Source organism: Myzus persicae, unplaced genomic scaffold, assembly GCF_001856785.1.
Source record: "Myzus persicae strain clone G006 unplaced genomic scaffold, MPER_G0061.0, whole genome shotgun sequence".
In the NCBI taxonomy this organism is placed as follows: Eukaryota; Metazoa; Arthropoda; class Insecta; order Hemiptera; family Aphididae; genus Myzus; species Myzus persicae.
Window position 1 is genome coordinate 55,746 of NW_019101158.1, and position 17,621 is coordinate 73,366.

The window sequence follows — 17,621 nt, forward strand, 5'->3', positions numbered from 1 at the left end:
AATTTATAAATTTAAACTTTATATTACTTTTTCCTCGACTTGTCTCACAATGTCTCTGATGCTTTTTAAACCGACCTTCCATTGTTGTTGTTCTTGCAAAACATCTATGCTCATAAGATTTATAATCTAAAATATGTTAGTAACATAAAATACATTTTATTTTTTATATGATTACAATGAAATGGTTAATTGGATGTTTTACTAATATTTTATTATCTTGTTTACCTTATTGGATATGGATTGGTGATAATTAGCTAACGTTTGATTTTCAAGTGATATTTTCTCTATTAGTTTTCGCATTTCAAGTATATAAATATCAACAGAATGGATATCGGTCCATGTCACATTTTGTTGCTGTTTAACAAGATTTAACAACTCAATTGCTGATGACAACATCATAGGTCTTTGAGAAGAGATCATTCGATCTCCTATTGTATTATGAAACGAAGCTATCTAAAGTATGGATCATATTTTAATAGTTATAATGAACCAATCATACACCAAATAAAGTTGAATAAATATTTTAATTTCATACTTGTTCGAGAGATTTTGCTTGCCGTATAAACTTGCTTCCCATATCCGACACATTTTCTATCTCCGATGGAATATTATAGCCAAGAATTTTTAACATTTTTACTTCTCTAATTAGTAATTCTATATCTGGATTAAAATTGACTTTCATCAGTTTATTGGATTGAAAGTAAATCACAGGATCATCAGAATTTAACCTTCAATCATAAGCTAATTTTAGAATTATATTTTTATTTATTAGGTACTAATAATAAATTATTATTTTGTGCTAGATTGACAATAGTCAATAATCATATAGACCACCTTAACACATATTAAATACAAATTAGTTATAATTAGTAAAATATTTTCTACCTATCGACTATATTTTCTATATTTTAATTTTAAATACAATTTTCGAGCCCATATTATATATAATGTCCAATTCATTGTGGGCAATATGCATAGTTCATGAACATTTAATAATAAAATAAAATATAATATGTATGTATATTGTATATAATGTAAATAATGTATGTTATATTGTTTTTTTTATCTTCATAAAATGTAATCACGCAATTGAGTAAGTCAGAAAATGTGTGTAAAATAAGGTACAATCTGTATTCGGGTTATCATGACTATGACTACCAACGGTTCTCCGGTAATCAATGCTATCTATTCTATTCTCGATATAATTTATTATTTCTTTTAACAATATTATGGAAGCTAAACAGCGAGCAGCGCAACCTTTTTCCTGTTTCTATTTATCTTGTATTATAAAACCAATAATAAAAGAGCAATAGATACTACTAAATTGTTTAAATTTACTGTGGCTTGTATGAAAATGTTTAACTCTTACAATATTGCAGCAGAAGTGTACAACACTTGCTAGGTAAGCGCTTGACCACAGTTTTACTATTTTTTTTTTGTACAAACGAATTAGAAATAATTATTTAACCCAATATAACAAACCTTGACCTACAAGGTACAAATACTTATTTTTTATTCAAGACAATATTTAGGTATACTATCTTTATTTCTTATATTTATAGACTACCAAATTAATGTCATAGGTGAACAATACATACCTACCTATAATACTATTCAACATTTATGAATTTCTTCTTCAAAGAATGTGAATAAATACACTTTCTTATACCTATTCATGTAATCTTCATAAAATTAACATTTTCAAGTAATTAGAAAAACATTGTCATACAAATCCACATCTGTGATTGGTTGAGTCAATGGCGAAGGCCTAGGTTTGTTAATTTATTATTACATGAAACTTACATACAATTCATTGGTATACCCTTAGTACCAATCTAGCACAACTAAGTACCTAAGCATATTACGATTAGTAAAGCTTTAATTAGACACAAATTCAATAAAATAAAATGGTTTTCCTAAGTTTCTTCATTTTTTTTAGAAATACGCCCATAATTATTAAATTACCTACTTACATAGGTAGATGTAATACTGTAATAAATATTGGCCGTAACTTTAAAACTTTTAAATAGTTGAAGTGTTTTATACCTAAAACTTTTGTTAATGACTGCTGATCTTCTATCTTTTACCCAATTACCATAGGTCTCTGTAACCATGTTGTTAATCATTTTCTTTTGAACTGTTAATGTGTCTTTGAGTTGTTGATAATCATTTAAATTAGCTAGTATACGATCGCTTATTTTTTCGATATCATTTAACTGAAATGAATTTTATATTAGATATAAAAATGTATTTATCAAATAGAAAGGCATTTTCCAACACTATAGTTTCAAAGTTCGTGAGTAGGTATTTAGAGTTATACCTTAGCTTCCTGCTGTTTCAATGAGTATAAACTTTGTACAATTGGTTCTAAACCTGCTAGTTCTAGTACATTCATTTTTTGTTCTCCGTCGACATTATCTCCAATTACACTGATAATTTGTTTTAAGCAATTCAGGAAATTTTCCAATTCTCCTTTAAGTTGAACATACATTTTTGGCCGTTCTATTATTTCTTGATAGCGAATAAACTCATGTATTAGCTATTTAAAAATTAATAATAACGTTTCGATAATTAAAATATACCATACAAATATGTAATAATATTATTAATTGTTATTACTTCTACGGTGTTTGATTTTTTACTATTAATCAAATTTCGAAGTTTCCCAGCAATTAAATCTTCAGCTGGTTGCAATTTTTGTTCAAATTTTTCCACAGCAGCTTCCCATTTCTCTTTTGTGTAAGTATTTAACTGACTTACGTCATTGAATTCTATACATTCAATATTAATAACTATTTTAGTATATACGTTATCAATAAATAATATATAGTAGGCAATAACGATACCAAATTCACTAAAATAGAAGTTTTTAATTTTTACCGATAAATGATTTTAAATTGTCTGCAGTTCTTAATTTTTCTTGCTCGTAGGCAGTCAATAATTTTATCATTTGGTTATTTACACATAAAATTGATATTATCTAAAATAAATAATAAATTAAAACGAGATTACTCATAATTAGGTTTAAGACTAACTTCTTTAATATGATTTGAAAATGTTATTAAGTTTTTCGGCAAAAATGTTGGACCAATCCATTTATGATAAGTGTAATTAGGCCAATACAACATGGTCAATTGTTCACACGTTTTAATCCATTTGTTACAGGTTTTCATACACATTTTTAACACATCGATATTTTCATTATGATCTCCATTCCATATATTCATATCACTTGTTGTTTTTTGAATTAGTTTTATCATACCGTTTCCGATAACTTCAAATAAATGTTCCATTCTTGTTTGAGGATATTTAATTTCTTCGATTTTCCATATATCATCGAGACAATTGTGTATGTTTTCTAAACATTCCTCCATATCCTGGATAGAAGATTCTCTAAAAAAAAATGGTAAAGTAGGATTATGTAATGCGATAGTATTATATTATTATGTACACAAAATATATCTATTTAATATAAAAAATAATATAATATACTTTAATTGTTTTGTTATAGGTGAAAATAATGAACATATTTTTTCAGCTGCGATCGATTCTTTTTTATTTTTTGTATGTTTTTGTACAACACACCAATAGTCAGCTTCATCTTCAATGTCAAGAATAGCTACGAAAACAATTTTAAATTGTTTCAATATTTCTCGTTGTAATGTACCTACATAATTTAAGTATTTGTATAATAATTACCTCCTAAATGCGGTTCTATTGAATTATTTGACCGATGAAGTGATGACTTTAAAATAGTAGTTTTCAATCCCATTTCTAGGTCTGAAATCAGGCATTGTAGTTTCGGATCGAGTTTTATTTCTGATTCAGTATCCTATAAATAATTATAACAAATAATTATTACATTTCTATTCGTGTTTATAAGAATTTTCAGAAAATTTCGTTTACAAATATAGCATATGTAAATATACGTTAGGTATTGTCTATGTATATATAACTTATAAATATTATTATATTATTTACTTTTAAAAGTGAAGGTGTGTATATGTAATGTAAACTATGATATAGTGCTTCTGTTGGAGAATCTAACATCGAATACACGCATATAATAGAGTGTAAATTATCTTCTGTTATACTCTCAGATCGTGTTTTATAAAATACTATTACTTTGCTATTCTGATTTTTTTGAAAAACCTATAAATAACAAATAAAATTGTGATAAATATTTATAACAGGTGTATAATATCGTTGTCACTTGTCATTGCCATTGTCATTGAAGTTGTTAAAAACTAAATAATTATTATATATACTTTTGTATACTTGTAAACCTATAGTTTATAGTCTATACTATACGTTATCACAACTATTGAATATTATTTTTTTACTTACGATTTTGTCATTTGCTTCAAGTGTTTCAGGGTCTGTATTTTTTATGTATAATGTGCAACAATTAGATGAGTTTAAGAAAGCGTTTAAGTGTTCAGTACCCGATTTTAAAATAATATTTTCATCAAATGTTTCAAGCCCAAAGAAGTTTCCTGTAAATGAATAACATTTAATGTATACCTATATTTATTAAAAATGGGTACCTAGGTACTATATACACACAACACAATGTCACACTTATATAAACATAAATATAATAATATACCTGCTGTTTTCATAATGAAGATTTGCCGAATGTCTGACATATTAAAAAAAAAATTAATTTAAATTTGATACTTGTATAATAATTCTTAAGACATTATAGGATTTTGATCAAAAACATATGTTATCTACTAACTACAATCCTACCATAATAGCATGGATTAAATTTGTTGTAGGTGTAATTACCATAGCAACAAAAAACAACAACACGTAATTCACATATTATGGAGTCGTGGACAATACATTAGGGTGAATAATGAGACAATTATTTCATTCTATGAGCAGATGTAACTAACTTTATTAGATTCTGAGCAATGCTATGAATGTACCCATTAATTTTACAAAATTGTGTTTTATTAAAAATTAAGTGTTTTTATCACGTTTGTTATCAGAAAAATTCAGGGTTTTTCAAGTTCAGGGTATTTTCGGGGAATTCGATCTAGTTATTTTTTCTTTAGTAGTTTCAGTTCTAAATAATGACTTTTAATTGACAAATATTAAAATACAAAAAAAAAAAATTATTAATTACTTAATAACAGAGTTGTTTATATCTTGCTTTAATTAAAAAACGAATAACTACCAGTAGAGACAAGAAATTTTCAGTTTTTTAATAAACTTGATATAATATTATATATTGTTGAGCTATTTAAATATATTTGAAATGTCCACCATTTTATTTAAATTTATTTTTAATTACATTCTTGTAGTGGTAAAAAAATATTTAAAAACAATAATTATTGGAAAGCAAAATATAATACATTTAATTCGCAAGGTATAAATAAATACACTTATTATTATTTAAAATATATAACAAAAGAAAGTGTACTACCTAATTAATTTTAAAAAAGTTGTGAATATATGCGTTTGATATTTTTAGATTGAATATTAATAACGATTTACGGAAAACCTTGTTATAACATTTTCAAGCATTTTCCTCTAAAACACATATCATATCGAAAAAGTAGTAAAACCTATTTTAAATGTCTATTAACAGTACAAAATGATACAAAATATTTTTGAAAATTATCATATCTATAAAATGCCAACATAATTATTTGGTGAAAACTTCAAGCCTGCTTAGAAACCACCATCAAGGTTGAATATTGAAGAATTTTTACTGCTCCAAAAGACATAATATATTTAAATATGTAACAAAACAATGTGTATAGCATAATAAATAAATGTTAAAAGATAAAAGCTATTAAAAAATACACTATTTGTTAATAATAGCGCAGTATTTATTTAATTATAAAATTCTATATCTATTGAAATGTTATAAGAATTGGCGGTTTTTGAAAATTGGACATGAAATGTTATGTTGTATAGGATCTTCGAGGCAATTCTCCCTCCTCGGATTAACTGAGCAAATAAAATATTTTAGTGAAGGAACTGAAATTTACTGATAAAAAAGTTCGTACCGCCACAAGTACATGTCTCCAACCCCACCCACTACGTATGAAAATTTCATAAAATTGTAATATTTAACATCCAATAATATCGATCAATGATGTATATAATATGTAAGTCTGTAACACATTATTTCTTATCGAATCTAATTAACTATATATTATTTGATTTTCAGTCTGACGAATGATTACGTAAATAAGTTTTTATAAATGTAATATAACATTTTTGTATAATGTATTTTATATTTTTATCTACATTGTATTTAAATTATTACACTATTTTTAATATAGGTTATCATTTATTAGTTACCTATTACTATACTATCGTCTATCCCACAAATATTAAATATCTATTTATCTCTTAATTTATGGGTTATATGATAAGTGATAACTATTAAAAGAAAATATTTTTTAAGTTAAATTTTAATAAGCGGTCGTACTGGTCACAGTTTATTTACGAAAGTTTTATTACCACTGTTTATGTAAAACAGAAAGACATGTCCTTTGTACTAAAATAATGTCCTCAGTTATTGAATTAATACGTTTCAAAACCTTTGACCCTATCGTCTAGGTCATACCTTGATACTAGTACCTATACTATAATGACAAACGTACTAGGCTTCAACAGTTAAATGTTACAATAAATTTATACTCACGATAACTAAAATTTAAAACAGTACAACACATTAATAGACTATTAGTATTTCTATAAAGGTATCCTCATACCATCTTGGTTCATTACAGAGGCATATCATACATGTACAATATGTCATTTAAATATAATGAGACACGTAAATAATTATGTATTCCATATTATTTAGGTATTTACTTATTTGAGATTAAATGGAGAAACTATTAGTGCAGTAATGTATATATATTTTGTACAAAGTATTACTATCAAAATATTAATATTTCTATACTTAATATAGTTATTACAAACCATGTCTAATTTTATTATATATTATTTCACTGCTATGTAATTGTTTTATGCACTACTCTGAAATAAGAAAATAAACAAATTATTCTCAACATTGCAGAACCTATACAGAAAAATTTGTATTAGAAATGTTGGGTAGAGTTAAATCATATTTTTAGCTGTACCATTAAATTCTGTGGAACTATTGTATTTCAGTCACCAATATTCGTAAAAAATGTATTATTTACAATGACATAAGCCTAATAATAAATTAAAGCTTAACATATAATATGTGTGCTTATTGATTTTGAAACTAATATTGGTCGATATTATTTTACTTTCTATAATTATTGTGTCTCTTTAAAACTTTTAAGGGACATCAAAATGGTTTTTGTGTTTTTTAATGTTTTTTAAAGAGATATACTAAATTAGTGGATTTAAACGAAGCTGACGGGTAGCTCCGTTTAAATTAAAGTTTAAATCCAATTAAAGATTTTTAATTTTTTTGATGTTTAGTAAAAAAAACAACTCCTTAAATTTTTTTGTATATTAAATATACTACTTAATATCATAATTAAATTTACCTTTATCATAGTAAATTCTCAATACATTATATTAACAACAATAACAAATAGGCAGGTAGGCAATTAAGACTTTATATTCCGTATACGACTTAACGATTTTAATACCAGATTTCTATAATGCATTAATACCTACAAATTAATTTTTGTATAGACATCTATTGACATTATTGCAGAATTTATATTATGATACATAGTATTATAATTTTAGTTTCATAAATGTATAAAATCTACACGGAAAACACTTTATGACCTTTGATAATATTTAGAGCAACTATTAAGGTTCCACGTTTAATTGTCTACCACGTAATTAAAGAGTACTATTTATTTGTAAACATAGTAACTACATATAGTGCAAGTGGGAATTATTAATATATTTTATTCTATAAACCATAATATGTATTATTTAATAGTGATATTATGTATAGTAAGCAACAGGATTGTCTACTGTTTTGTCTATACTTTGGATATTCTTTATCTATATATTTTCTTGAATACATTTTTATTCGTAAGTATCTACTCATTTTGATTTCAGTTTTTGTAGTATTAAAAACAAGTTCAGACTCGTTCCATTACTAAAAAAAATGAATACATTAATAAATACTCTCTAAAAGAATATTTATTGTATGTATATTATTTGTTGTACGTACTTGCGCATTTCATAGATTTATTAAACTTTTTATTAATATATTGCATTGGAAATTAATTTGAGATATTCTTTTGATCTTAAAATGTTACACAGTACTATTTTTAGACCTTTAGAATGCTTAAAATTACAACATTTGTAAACAGACCGACAAGCTTATGATTAATAGTTTCAGTTTCAATGATATTGAAAAGTCTAAATATTTGACTACTTATCCCTACTATTTTTGTTTACGAAATATAGTATTTAATTTAAATGAAATATTTAGTTTGAAAGCGAAACAATACATTTTAAATAGTAAATATTAATATTATAAAAAATATTACCAACTCAAAACATTTTATTTTATACTTGGTATTACTATAAAACAATAATAAAATTGTACTTCTATTCAAATAACAAATAACACTCAACAGTTAGGCAATCGTTTTTAATGTATCAAATTGTATAACCCTATTACACTGCAGTAACTCGCAAGCCAAAAGAAAACTGGGAAGTATATGAACGTAATAAACGTACAATAATAATACTATTCCAATTTCTCTAATAAACATATTTTTATTGGACTGCAGTCTTAAATTATTTCCCATATTATGTAAAATGATAAATCTAAGATCAAGGCTGTTTAATCGTTAAGCCATTTACTATTTAAAATCTTATAAACTATTGTATGCATTGCATTAATGTTTTTTACAACTTTTACATGGAATTTTTCATCTTTCACCTTTAATTTAAATAAGATTATACCAACAAAATTAAGTACCTAAACATATCTATCTTATCTTTCTTTTTAAACACGTTTTGTTTTGTTTTTATCAATGTAGAGGGGTCATAGAGTCTATTATTCCAACAAAGCAATGATTTAATTTATTAATCATTCAGTAGCGATACATGGAGCATTACGAACGAAACAGTTAACCGTAAACTTGTGCGTTGTACATTAATCACTTAGTTCATAAATTAGTAATTACTAAATTTAAAATGAATTTTGCAACACCTGTGAATTCCGATAAATTACGGTATAAAATAAAAGTCAGCGGTCTCCCTAGATTTTATTCGTTAATGGTAAGTAATTATTTTTTTTTACATATTATATTATATAAGATTATTGATAGGTAAATTAATTATTGTAATTAATCAAACAATAATAATTACTTTACGAATAGCCCACTTGATTAAATTTTGATAATTATTTTTACGAATATTAATTTAAATTATAAAGTACCTATTCATATTTATAAATAATATATAATATAATAAATAGGTGTATAAATTATAAAAAAAATATTTGATATGTATGTACAATTTGTAAAAATGATTAAGACTACTATAGAGCACTGAAGTAGGTACCTGCCCGCTCTAATATTTAGATACTCTAGTTTTAACACACATTATTTGCATAGGTAATTGTCATCTTAAAATTAAAATAAGTAACAACTTTATTCATAATGAATAAGTAAACAGACTATATAAATTACTATTTATGTAAAATGTATTTATTTAAAAGTAGATGATACCCACATGACCACATACCATAGATTCATAGAGTATAAAATGTAATAACTGATTATTTCGCACGCTATTAATCAGTGGTTCTTAAGCTGTGGTCTGTGGTGGATATTGCATTGATAATTCAAAATTTAAGTTTTTCAATAAAAAAGGTGAAAACTCAAAAATATTTACAATGATGATCAAAAGGGATCAATATCTTTTCGATTTGATAATACAATTTTGATTAATTATAAACATTAGGAAGTATGTCGCTTCCAAACATATTTAAGCTATTACTGTATATAACTGTGTTCCGCGCAATGAATAAGTCTGAACCATTTTTATAGAATATTAAAGATTTAAATCAACTAAACAAAGTTCCATCACACTTATTACCATATATTAATTAGTATGCACACTAGACAATTATCATCACTCGAATTATTGAAACAACGTTTCTTCAAAATATGGCTTGATTTAATATAATTTTAACCTAACCTAAGAAAAAACCTGAGGATTTAACACCACGTTGGAATAAGTAGGTATATGCGAACATTTTTATCTCTACGTCAAAATCTTCAACCCCCTCAATTATCAAACACTATTAGTGCCTATGGACTAATACCGTGTTCAAAAAGAGATACCGAGTACTTGGTTTACTTAAAAACGCATTCTTTATATAATTTAAATATGTGACTTATTTTAAGTATAATTTGAGTTAAGTGTATACTGTAATATATTTTTCTAATGTTAAACTTCATTACTTCAAATATTTTCTTATAAACGTGTAATATTATAGTTAAATTGTTGTTATTAGGATCCATTGCTACAAGAATTTTTGAAAATGATCAACGAGGAGTTAAGATTAAACTGCATACACGCTAGATACAGTAAAAAAGGTAACGCATGGCTATACCTCACGTTTCCAACCGAATCCGAACAAGCTGTTGCTCTAAGACTATTAAAAAAATATAACTGGAAAGGACGTTCTTTGATCAGTACGGTTAGTACTTGATCATATTTTTTGACTTTTAATAAAAAAAATCAATACATATTTATCATTTATATAGTTAGTTACGGCCGATACGCCTAAAACCAACATGAATTTAACATACGTAGAAGGAAACCCTGTAGCTAAAAGACCTAGACTAGATATTCCACTTAGTGAACAGGTTTTGATGTCCACAATTCCTTATCATAGTATTGAATATGAAGAACAAGTGAGTACAAAACAATTAGGTATAAACTAAATTATTTATACGAGTGTACCACAGTAGTTAAATTAATAATGGTTTTAAAATACGATAATAGTATTATTATAATACTTACTAGTGCTATATTTGTTACATTGGATGATTCAGTAAGCATGTACACCCCTACATTTTCCTTTTATAAGAGCTTAAATTTGTTCAAATTCTGATTTTTGAAAACTTTAAATATTTAAAGAACATAATATATTTTTCAAATTCTTGAATTGTTTGTATTTTATGAGGCGTGTCCCGTGATATAGAAACTTAAATTTTTCAACCACCTTTTTTACCGTGAATCATTAAGCAGATCATTTTTCTGAAAGTTTTGACGTATCAAAATTAAAATTCAAACGAATAATTTCTCGGTTGTTAAAAAGTTAATACTAATGGTGATAGTCCTAAAAAATATAAAATAAATGTAATATTAGATGTAATATTTACTATTCTTGGACCATTTTTACAAAAAAATTATGAATGTGGATAGATTAATATCAATTCCTAAAAATTTTAAATCACTGCATCCACCATATGTTCTCAACTCGGTGTCATGGACCTATTATCCTTATTCCATACTTCACAATGTAAAATAATTTAAAACCTACTCTTTCGTAATTGATTTTGATAGTCAAAACTTTCAGAAAGATTATCTGCTAAATAATTTGTAGTATAAAATGGGAGGGAGGGTATCTCATTTGAAAATAGAAGTTTTTTACAGGATACAGTATCCTGGATACTCCTTAAGTAATACAACAATCTCAATATTTAAAAACTTGAAAAAAAAGATAGTGAGTAACTACTGACTACATTATTGAAGAAAAAAATGGGGTGAGCACTAAGCATACTTGGTGAATCATCCTGTATACACCATACACTTATTTATCTCGTACTATAATGTTTAAAAATAATTTATTGTAATCGGTATGTACTATCGCACTTATCTCGTATTTAACACACTATTATCTATTTATTTAAGCCTAATGAATGTTTAATTTAATTGAATTCGTGTATGGGTACAACGGTTTGTATGTAACTAATTGGCGATTCGGTTCAAAACAGTTGAGGAAAAAGAGCGAAGAAGCGAGAATATTGTTTCAACGGTTTGGGACGATAATTCAACGCAAACAACCGCCCCTCGCGGAATGGTGTGCGACGCGCAAACGGCAACTGAATAGCGATTTGGCGTTTGAGCTTTCGCCGATAATACCGTCGAAAAAAGTCGACCGGTATCGCAACAAATGCGAGTGGAGCGTAGGTGAGTAAGAACCGTTTAATTAGACGCGCGCACAATGATCTACACAAACACAAAGTTAAATAATGGGGAGCACCTGAATTATATTATTATTTTGAAGTCGGTCTTTGTACACAACAGACCGACGGGACACTGTAGCTGCAGCCCGCGATAAATAGCCCAAAGGAATGGGTTTGTATTATACAGTAATACCCACTGGACTGGGTTTAAAATGTATACAGGAATTAATCCCGACAGTGATTCAGTGGCCGTCGGGCTGAGAGTGAAAGATTCGATGGACGGAATCCACTATGTCGGTCCACCGGATTGTCTGAGAAATTTGCCGATGCCAATGATCACGTTAGCGAAGGTGTGTAGCAATAATAATAATATTGACAATATATATTATATTGACCATTTTTTTTACGTTATTTTTGAATTCACGATCTGAAATTAGATAATAATCGAACAGATATAAATATATAATTATATCCGCTTTCGGTATGTTCAGATTCATTACAACTAATTTTTCATTACCTAATCTAATAACTTATTAAAAGACCTTTCCTATTTTCTGAATCAATCACTTATTGTGTTTAACGGTGTAAAATTTATTTTACTATACAGCCAACAAATGTATTAAAATATAGCCATACATGGTAGCGTTTTTAAATTCGATTGTGTTTAATTTAGAAATTCGAAGATTTCGTGAAAAATCATTCACAAGATTGGCGAATATGGCGTAATATGATAATTCGTATGAATGAAGACGGAGAAGTAATGGTGTCGATAGTTATCAACCAGCATCTACTAGACACTGAACAATTGTCTAATATTAAATGTTCCATATCAGAATGGTCTAAAAAAGACATAACCGAAAACGTAGTGTCGTTATATTTTCAAGTGCATGGAGAAAAGTGAGTTCAGACGTACTTAACGTATATTATTCATACTAAAAAAAAATAAAGAATACTTATTAGAAAATGAATTGAATTCAAATTTTATTTTTTGTGAAAATTAATGACACTTTAGAATATAATATAATTTATTAACATTTCATTTATTTACATTTGTTTTGAACTTCGATTGTTATTATATATTATATATATGTGTGTGTTTGTGTGTGTTTTCAGGACCCTAGCTGATTGTATCGGTACCACGATTGAAGCTGAATTATTGTGGGGACAAAAGTACATTGTAGAAAAGTTATTAAACTTATCGTTAGAAATCTCTCCAGCCACATATTTTCGTTTGAATAGTTTGGGCGCTGAAGAATTGTGTAAAGTGGTTGCTGATCTAGCCGATGTGAACGAAAATACTACAGTTCTGGATTTGTTCTGTGGGTCTGGATGCTTAGCACTCACATTAGCCAAGGTAAATTGATTAATTCATAATTAAACTCATTTGTCCCAGATTAAATTGTAGACGAGTAATTATACATATTATACTCAGTGACAAGACCGTATTAAATCATGTGATCAGCGTTTAATTCCTTATTTTATACCTAAAAATGCATACATAACATAAAAAATATGACATGAAAAAGTTGCTGTATACTATACTTAGATTCCAAATGCAAACAAAGTTAATATAATAATTATTAAAAATTAAAATTGTGTGTACTTTATTTTTACTATATTTTTTTATGGGCATTTGAAGTCAGAAAAAAACATAAAAATGTATAGCTTATTTTATACTTAGAAATTCATAAACATTTTCCTTTTTATATCTAAGATTTAAGAATTTATTCTTCATAAGCTTTTACCCTATAACAAAAATAAAATTCACTGGAATATCACAGTAATTTTTATGACGGTTTGAAGTTCAAATTTTTTCGACATTGGATGTTCACCAGTAAATGAACTATTTTCCCTTAATCGATGTTAGATATTTTGTTGTAAATCAAAAGATAAACGCAGATAAGTATTTTAAATTTTCACCAAATGTTTATTTTATCATCTTCTAGTTTCTACACATCCATGATATAACTTTTAAAATATATGACTCTTTTTGAGCTATTTATATGCATGCGATATTTTCAAGTTTTTTTTTGTGTTTTTTCTATAATTATCGATAAGAAAATGTTATCTTTGTCAAAAAACTTAAAAATTCAATTCTAGGTTCCTTGCAAGTATCTACTATAATTATTAAAAATTATTAAAGGTACTTAGATATGACCTTTTTATAATAGTCTTTAAAGTTCAAATTTTGCAAATTATTTTGTCGTTAAACATGTATAAAATGTTCAATTTTCAAAAGACTTGACAAAAATTGAATACAACAGGTTCTACATGAGTAGTTCAAGGAACAAAAAATTTAGTACGTAATTAAAAACATTATAGTATAGCTGGTATGCAAATGCAATGTTCTCGACAACATTTAAAAACCTAAGTACCATAAAACTAATAATAAAATAAATTACTGACGGCAATGCAGTTAGTATAATATAAATATCCTAGGCTAACTTATATTCTAAAAGATACTTATCTACTAATTTGCCCTTTAGCTTACATGCTGTCTTCGCTCAGAATCATTTTTCGTATACAATATCATAATTTATTCATAATTGAGTTCAAATTTAACACGTCCATTACAGTGACCCCGACTCCTACTGTACAATAAAATGGTCTCCACTTACCTACATGTTATATAAATAATATAATAAATAGGTCAATATTTATGTACTTTATTATTTGAAAGGAAATATTGCCCAATAATGGGCAACACAGCAATAAATTAAAAACACTTAACTTCTTATTTTATTCATCTATATTTTAGATTCTGAATGGAGCGATGAATGTGACTAATTAATTTTACAATGATGATTTTTTATTTTTATTTTCCTATCTTTAATCATCTTTTTTCACTCCCCCCCCCCCCGTTCCTCCCTTCACATAAGATAAAATGTATTGTAAACTTTTATAACTTTCACGTATTGTCTTACGTGTATACAGGTTATAAATATTTTAAAATAAAAATTTTAAAAATAGTGTAATATAATAATAACTTATTTATTTACATATTATATATATATTAATATTATATATAAAAGCACACATTAGTTTGATTTGTCTGTTAACGGCCCATCAGCAACCACATTTTTGTTTGGGTCGCAAGTAAGATGCAGTCAAACTAGATGCCCGGACTTCCTCCGGAAGAAATTATTTTTTTATAATTTAATTTAAAAACATAAGACTATTTTTTGGCTATACAAATAATACAACGATTATAAAATTTAAAAAAAAAAAAGAAACAGACATCGTTATCGATGAATATATGAAAATAATTGGTATTTAGTTAATTATTATTATTATTATTATGAGGGTTCAAAACCGGTTTCCTTCGTCTCCAAAATCAAGTTAGATTCTTATATATATAGATTATACCATTAGGTAGTCAAAAAAATATTATGATTTATCACATCGTTTATTCGTATATGATTAGTGAAATTAACTCAGAACTATATTTTGTATTTTTAATTATATAGAAATGTAAACAAGTTGTGGGCATCGAACTAATTAAGGCGAATATAATGGACGCAAAAAGAAATGCTGAAATAAATGGAATAGTCAATTGTGAATTTATAGCTGGTAGAACGGAAGATATTTTGGACTCTGTTCTTAACAAACTCAAAGGGTGTAACGTAACTGTGATAATGGATCCGCCTTTAACTGGAGTCAGTAAGTGAAACAAATATTTTGGATAATATTAATATTACTATGAATATATTTAATTAAAAATTATAACACTATATTATGTACATTGTTTTTTGAAAAGGTACTGGATTGGTCAGGACTCTGCGTAAATTTAAAGAAGCTATAAATTTAATTTACGTTTGCTCTAATCACAAATTGCCTTTGAAAAATCTGCTAGATTTTTCTTCGGTAGTCAGATATTGGCAAAAACCAATAGATTCCGATCCATTTCTTCCACTTCGTGTAGTTCCTATAGATATGTGTCCTCATACACTTAGGTCAGAGCTAGTTTTGCACTTCAAGAGGTTTTCTGTTGAAGACATTTTATCAACTAAAAACGACAGACCGTCAAAAATGTATAGTAACAGAAAGTATAAAATAAAATTTAACCCAAGGACATCGGAAACAGTTACATCAAATATTCAACCATCCCCATCCGGAGTGGGTGGGTTGTTGGACTACCTCAAGAAAATCGAAGAAAGAGCTTATCAAGAAGGCTTAGCCAAAGGATTGGAAAGGAAAGCGTTCCAAATGGGTTATTCGAGAGGACTTCAGTGTGCCACTACTAATGATGATGATCAATTTAAACAAAACACTTCAACTAATTCTGATCAGTAATTACACACTATAATAGTATCTTAAACGTTTTATTAATAGTATAATAAATGTTTATATAATTTTAAAAGTTCCATACACTTTGTTATAAACAAAATAACCGATCTTTTAAAGATATATTTTAATAATGATACGTTTTACATTGATATTTGTTAATGTAAAACTATATCTTTGGTGCATATACAAATCGAAGGAAACATATAGATAATGCTCAACTGCGCATTACGTAATTTCAGCTATAGTAATAATATACACTATAATATTTAGGTACAGTTAAAATAATTATTTAAATTTAATAAATACCTAATCTTAAAAGTTAATATTTTACAACAGCATTTTTCTTATATTTTAAATTGGATGCGTATTATTATTTTTTTTTTTTACTAGTCAATATTATACACTTACTATATAATTATATAATACATTTCTATAATATATTATAGATTAATAGTTGTAGGTAAGTTTATGTTTTATATTTTCAAGAAGTACAAAATTAAATTGATGATATTCTAATTTTCTGTTTACTTGCTATACCTACATTTCTAATTTATAATATAAATAAACATATATAACATAAATAGATATTTAACAAATTTGTTACCTACTCATAAAATATTTAATATAATTTCATTGAAGTTATTGACATTCTTAGATTTTCCGAATATCTAATTCTACGTTAAAATAGTTTTAATATATTATAATTGAATTGTGAATATTGTATACTTGTATGTACCTATCTATACTATAAAATATAAAATATAAAATGTCATTAACATCAATGATTATTAAATGTAAGCTACACATATTGGTACCTACATAATATAGAAAGACACCATTATTATTATTATTATTTATTATATTATGTACTCTAATATTTTAATAAACATTAGAAAATTAAATAATTACTCTTTATATTATTAATTGTTTTGGGGCAATATAATACTCACAAGTCGTATATGAGTATAAGAAAATTATGCATATTACTTAAGATATAAATAAATATAATTTAAAATATACTTTGTATGCAGATTTCTATATTCAATTATTGAATTATAGGTACACACCTGTAATTAAGTTTATAAACAACTTTATTAAAAATATTTTTTCAAAGTTTGGAAAGAATGACTTTATTAGTGTACCTTAACGATTTACTGTTTAGGCCGTTTATGGTTTAATTATATTTTATAC

At 26.2% G+C, this 17,621-nt stretch overlaps 2 protein-coding genes across 2 annotated transcripts in view; one reads left to right on the top strand and one right to left on the bottom strand.

The window, feature by feature from the left end:
- LOC111027996 (cytoplasmic dynein 2 heavy chain 1) overlaps window positions 1-4,729 on the bottom strand; it is a 30,831-nt gene extending 26,102 nt beyond the window's left edge. The window contains exons 1-13 of the mRNA XM_022306519.1: window positions 4,610-4,729; window positions 4,348-4,496; window positions 3,982-4,152; window positions 3,700-3,832; window positions 3,493-3,619; window positions 3,036-3,393; window positions 2,881-2,980; window positions 2,620-2,771; window positions 2,321-2,539; window positions 2,047-2,216; window positions 536-728; window positions 226-453; window positions 28-126 (exon numbers count right to left, since the gene is read on the bottom strand). Coding sequence (XP_022162211.1) covers window positions 28-126; window positions 226-453; window positions 536-728; window positions 2,047-2,216; window positions 2,321-2,539; window positions 2,620-2,771; window positions 2,881-2,980; window positions 3,036-3,393; window positions 3,493-3,619; window positions 3,700-3,832; window positions 3,982-4,152; window positions 4,348-4,496; window positions 4,610-4,649 — 2,139 coding nt within the window. The 5' untranslated portion in view covers window positions 4,650-4,729. The remainder of the gene's footprint in view (window positions 1-27; window positions 127-225; window positions 454-535; window positions 729-2,046; window positions 2,217-2,320; window positions 2,540-2,619; window positions 2,772-2,880; window positions 2,981-3,035; window positions 3,394-3,492; window positions 3,620-3,699; window positions 3,833-3,981; window positions 4,153-4,347; window positions 4,497-4,609) is intronic.
- A 4,292-nt stretch (window positions 4,730-9,021) lies between these two features.
- On the top strand, window positions 9,022-16,620 carry LOC111028015 (tRNA (uracil(54)-C(5))-methyltransferase homolog). Its single transcript, XM_022306546.1, has 9 exons — window positions 9,022-9,219; window positions 10,463-10,648; window positions 10,716-10,865; window positions 11,952-12,147; window positions 12,366-12,493; window positions 12,817-13,040; window positions 13,257-13,497; window positions 15,611-15,803; window positions 15,901-16,620. Exons 1-9 carry the CDS (start codon window positions 9,136-9,138, stop codon window positions 16,434-16,436), a joined length of 1,938 nt encoding a protein of 645 aa, XP_022162238.1. The 5' UTR covers window positions 9,022-9,135; the 3' UTR covers window positions 16,437-16,620.
- The last annotated feature ends 1,001 nt before the right edge of the window (window positions 16,621-17,621 follow it).